The sequence below is a fragment of the Mizuhopecten yessoensis genome, unplaced genomic scaffold, assembly GCF_002113885.1.
Source record: "Mizuhopecten yessoensis strain PY_sf001 unplaced genomic scaffold, ASM211388v2 scaffold10987, whole genome shotgun sequence".
NCBI classification, from domain to species: domain Eukaryota; kingdom Metazoa; phylum Mollusca; class Bivalvia; order Pectinida; family Pectinidae; genus Mizuhopecten; species Mizuhopecten yessoensis.
The window spans coordinates 596565-602456 of record NW_018408821.1 but is presented as its reverse complement, the minus strand read 5'-3'; the positions used below and the strand labels follow the sequence as shown (position 1 = coordinate 602456).

At 37.2% G+C, this 5892-nt stretch overlaps 1 protein-coding gene across 1 annotated transcript; it reads right to left on the bottom strand.

Moving 5' to 3' along the window:
* Window positions 1–428: 428 nt before the first annotated feature.
* Window positions 429–5074, bottom strand: LOC110464425 (lysyl oxidase homolog 2-like). Its single transcript, XM_021519632.1, has 3 exons — window positions 4912–5074; window positions 3861–4014; window positions 429–603 (listed from the first exon to the last, which is right to left on the bottom strand). The coding sequence occupies exons 1-3, from the start codon at window positions 5045–5047 to the stop codon at window positions 429–431; spliced, it is 465 nt and encodes a 154-aa protein (XP_021375307.1). The 5' UTR covers window positions 5048–5074.
* Between the last annotated feature and the right edge of the window lie 818 nt (window positions 5075–5892).

Below are 5892 nucleotides of genomic sequence, written 5' to 3'. Positions count from 1 at the left end.
TTTCGTCATTATGTCATTTCTATAAAGTTAACGTGTTTATACCTGTCCTATTCAATGACGTATATATAAGACGGACCAACACTCAGATCTATATCGATAGACGGGTGTAAAGGTAGGATTGGTGCAAAATAAACTATGAACAAATATGAAAAACAATGCTACCTGACAATTTCAATTTTTTCAAACTAGTTCGGAATAATGCATTTGTTTTTTTTTGAGTAATCATAGTGACACAATAATGATAATTTTCTAAGTGCATCTAAAGCAAACAAATTATGACAAATTTAAAAAAAATGTACTTGTTCTACCTGTTGCATTCACTCTTTTTTCTTATTCAAGTGTTTGAAATGATTGCATGTGTTATATACATATGTCTCTGGGTGTCTAGCGTTAAAAGTTGGAACACTTTGTGAACAGATGTCCAATTGTTAGTTCTCACAGGATACGCCAACATCCAACCGATAACTAGATCCAGTGTTAAAGCCCCATCCATGGAACTCGCAAAGGTCAAGTCGTTTTTCGTCTCCGTGACAGACTTTTTCAGTAATCCAAGTTTGTCCCACTCCTACATTGACAACATCCGAAGGCAAAAGTTTTGCGTCACTGAAAGTTAATGGGCAAATGGATGCATAAATGTAGCAATAGAACTCCTGCACTCGCAATGCCAATGTAACATAACCGGCATTATATACAAATTGTAGTTCATGCGTATAGATATTTCACACGTGACAATTGTGAACTAGAGTAAAATTAAGGAAAACACTTAGCACTATGTGTTTAAAAATATATCTTTCAGATTCAAAATGATCCAATATGGTATATCACAAAAATGTTCAAATGGTATGACAGCCCTGCAAGCGTGTTGAAAAAGATGAATTGCTAGAATGGACACACAGATAGCACCGTGTTACAAAGTGATGGGACTAAATTAACCTTAAAGATTTATATCGCAAAAAATGTCAATTAGACTGACAGCCCAATATGGTACCTATGTGAGGTTACACTGTCCTCACTAGACTGTTCTTACAGAATAGAAATACAAGAATATTCTGAAAGATCTACTGGACTTAGATATATAAATAGAACAGAAAAATAAAAGACACGTGCATATATTAACAGAAACGAAGAGCAGCAATTCATTAGAATATATACTTCACTGAAATGTGTTGATACATTGACAGAATAAGACCTTCATCACCATATTGCGCTGACATCTCTATACTTTGCTAACAGACAAGAAAAGAACCATTCTGTGCTTACAAACGGGCCTTTCTATACTGTGCTTACAGACTGACATTTTTATATTGTTCTTACAGACTGACAGAACTTTACCATGCTAACCGACTGACAGGACTATACTGTTATAACAAACGGACATCTTCATACTTTGCTTACAGATGGACATCTCTATACTGAGGAAACAGACTGACATAACCACACTATGCTTACATACGAATATTTCTTTACTTTGCTTACACACGGAGATCTGTTTTCTTTGCTTACATACGGACATATCTTTACTTTGCTTACAGACAGACATCTCTGTACAGTTCTAACAGACGGACATCTCTATATTGAGGTAACAGACTGACATAACCACACTATGCTTACATACGGATATCTCTTTACTTTGCTTACAGACAGACATCTCTTTACAGTGCTAACAGACAGATATTTCTATTACTGAGGTAACAGACTGACATAACCACACTATGCTTACATACGGAGATCTCTTTACTTTGCTTACATATGAAATCTCTTTACTTTGCTTACAGACGAACATCCTCATACTGTGCTAACAGACGGACATCTCTATACTGAGGTAACGGACTGACATAACCACACTATATATATGCTTACATACGGAGATCTCTTTACTTTGCTTACATACGGACATCTCTTTACTTTCCTTACATACGGACATCTTCATACTGTGCTAACAGACGGACATCTCTATACTGAGGTAACAGACCGACATAACCACACTTTGTTACAGACGGATATCTCTTTACTTTGCGTACAGACGGACATCGTCATACTGTGCTAACAGACGGACATCTCTACACTGAGGTAACTGACTGACATAACCACACTTTGTTACAGACGGATATCTCTTTAATTTGCTTACAGACGGATATCTCTTTACTTTGCTTACAGACGGACATCTCCATACTGAGGTAACAGACATACATAACCACACTATGCTTACAGACGGATATCTCTTTACTTTGCTTACAGACGGATATCTCCATACTGTGCTACCAGACGGACATCTCTACACTGAGGTAACAGACTGACATAACCACACATTGTTACAGACGGATATCTCTTTATTTTCCTTACATACGGACATCTTTTTTATTTTTTCTTAAAGACGGACATCGCCATACTGTGCTAACATACGGACATCTCTATACTGAGGTAACAGACGTACATAACCACACTATGCTTACAGACGAATATCTCTTTACTTTGCTTACAGACGGACAACTCCATACTGTGCTAACAGACGGACATCTCTATACTGAGGCAGCAGACTGACAGAACCTCACTTTGCTTACATACGGATATCTCTTTGCTTACAGACGGATATATCTTTACTTTGCTTAAAGACGGACATCTCCATACTGTGCTAACAGACGGACATCTCTATACTGAGGTAACAGACATACATTACCACACTATGCTTACAGACGGATATCTCTTTACTTTGCTTATAGATGGACATCTCCATACTGTGCTAACAGACAGACATCTCTATACTGAGGTAACAGACTGACAGAACCACACTATGCTTACAGACGGATATCTCTTTAATTTGCTTAAAGACGGACATCTCCATAATGTGCTAACAGACGGACATCTCTGTACTGAGGTAACAGACTGACAGAACCACACTATGCTTTCATACGGATATCTCTTTCCTTTAGACGGATACCTCTTTACTTTGCTTACAGACGGACATCAACATACTGTGCTAACAGACGGACATCTCTATACTGAGGCAACAGACTGACAGAACCACACTTTATTACAGACGGATATCTCTTTACTTTGCTTACAGACGGACATCTCTATGCAGTTCTAACAGACGGCATCTCCATACTGTGCTAACAGACGGACATCTCTATACTGAGGTAACAGACAGACAGAAACACACTTTGTTACAGACGAATATCTCTTTACTTTGCTTACAGACGGACATCTCCATACTGTGCTAACAACCGGATATCTCTTTACTGTGCTAACAGACGGATATCTCTTTACTGTGCTAACAGACGGATATTTCTATACTGAGGTAACAGACTGACAGAACCACACTTTGTTACAGACGGATATCTCTTTACTTTGCTTACATACAGACATCTCTATACAGTTCTAACAGACGGATATTTCTATACTGAGATAAGAGACGGTCATCTCTATACTGTGCTTTCATACTGACAGAACAATAATGTGATATCAAACGGACATCTCTGTAATGTCCATACGCAGTGATCACTATGCTGTGTTTTAAAACGGACTATACTGTGCTACAGTAGCAGACTGGCAGAACTATACCATGCAAATAGATAGACATTTCTATTATGTGCTTTCAGACAGACATAAATACAGAAAACCGTGTTAAAAGACAGCGATGTTATACTGTACTGACAAACTGACAGACCTATATCGTGCTAAATGACAAATATAACTTAACTGGGCTAACAGACTGGCAAAACTATATTGTGCTAAACCAAGGACATTTCTATACTGTGCTATCAGACCGACAAAACTATACTGTGCTCAAACACGGACATCTCTTTATTGTGCTAGCGAATGAACAGGATTAGAACTTATTGATAGAAATTTTAACTTACGTCGAGGAATATCCAAGTTGTCTGCAGACGACTTTGGCAAAATTCAGGATTATGTCAGAACCACACACCGTACCGTATCCAGACCTGCCGTATATTTCCACTCTTCCCTGTAATGCAGAGCTCCCATCTACCAATCGTATGTCTCCATATGGTTCTGTAAACAATATCGTACATCATCTTGTTTTATAGATATCAACAGCAATATCAAGTGACATACAATCATGTATAACAACTAGCATCGATATCTTGTCGGAATTATTTACCAATAGCTTGCCTCCAAGAAAGTTTAATACACGGTTTTTGCTGTAATTGCAAAGTTCGTTCTAGTAATTTCAGGAATGTGTTTGTAAAATTCATCAATATTAAAAAAATCATTATTCCCCTTAGTAATCGGCTAAGGATGACGATGAAGAACACGGATACAATTTGCATTAATAATTGATCACACCTGAGTCAATTGTAGGTTTCAGTTGTTGCAATATATATACAAGCACAATTAATGAAACGAAATATCTTCATTACAATTACTAGTGGTGTGTTCAAATGCGTTACATACATGCAGTGCCAAATTACAGACGGTGTTCAGATGAAAAATTGAACAAAAACCTACATAAACAGCATTGATTGAGTGCTGACTAGCTACCATGAATACAGAAATATTTTTATATAAGAATTTCTGATAAAACACGCTATTCTCTTGTGCTGGTCTTTTGCTGTTAATTTTGTCTGTTTTCATATAGTTGTGCGGTGCATCGGTATCGTATCAATTTTGGCACTCATTTCGTCCTAAATTGTAACATTACAAAACACCGCTATTATTGCTTTTAACCGCACATCTACGATGCATTTACTGATAAGAATAGTCGAGTACAAGTATTCGTTAAATCTGGATCTGAAAACATGTGTAATGTACTGATAGGTAATCCGTGTCGTTAAAGTGAATTTTCCTTAACAACATAATCCATGCTAGCATAAAACATTAAAAAGCATTGACAGAGCATTGTTTGTAAGGAAAACGAATAATTACATAAATAATTCAAATGCCTTCTACCTTGCACTGGGGTAGAACCACAGACCACACCAATATCCTTTTTGTGTCTCCAGTAATACTTGTTACACACACCAGTCGTAGAATAAGAACAGTCGACAAGCTTTGTTTCATGTCCAACACACTTCACATCAGCCATCCAAATATGATCCGGACCCTTACCGTAGAAAGAGCGGTGTAAAGCACGACCGCCACTGGGATAATAATGTAAAACATCGTATGTTATAGTACATACAATATGTATCTAATCTTATCTTTTTTAAATGCACATAACAATTTTTCAAATGTTTAATTAAAAACAATAATTGATACCTTTTTTATGAATATATGTACAATTTACGTATTCGATGAATTATCTTTTCGATAGGCAACATAGAAATACAAATAACGAAAGAAACAATTTATGATTGGTGCCCTGTCAGGGCCTCGAACTCACGAAAGGTTACACCAAATCGCCTTGCCGACAAATACCGGCGACCCTAACCACTACACCACTACGCATTCCCAAACGTCACCAGCAGCCCGATATGATTGAAAACATGACATAATTATCATAGTGGTAAAATCAAACAACGAAAAATTTGAGATAGTATATGACTTATTGTCTGGTAATGGACTGTGATTGCTGTTTCATTAATATACTTTTCTAGCAATGTCGGAATTAAAGGCAACGAATTTGTTGACAGAGAAGCAAAAGATGCGTTAAATCTCGAACAAGGAAATATCAAAGTACCATATACTGATTTTAAACCTATTATTCGTACAGCCATTCAAAATGAATGGCAGCAACGCTTGTTTCTCGAGACCAGCAACAAAAAGTACAACCGAACCTTAAAACATGTGTTCCCAGCCGAATAGATCGTATAGAGGAAGTTGTCCTTTCTCGGCTCCGTAATGGGCATACTTATCCTACTCATTCGTACCTCTTTAAACGAGAAGATCCACCTACTTGCCACGCGCTCATGTGACACTCCATTTACAGTG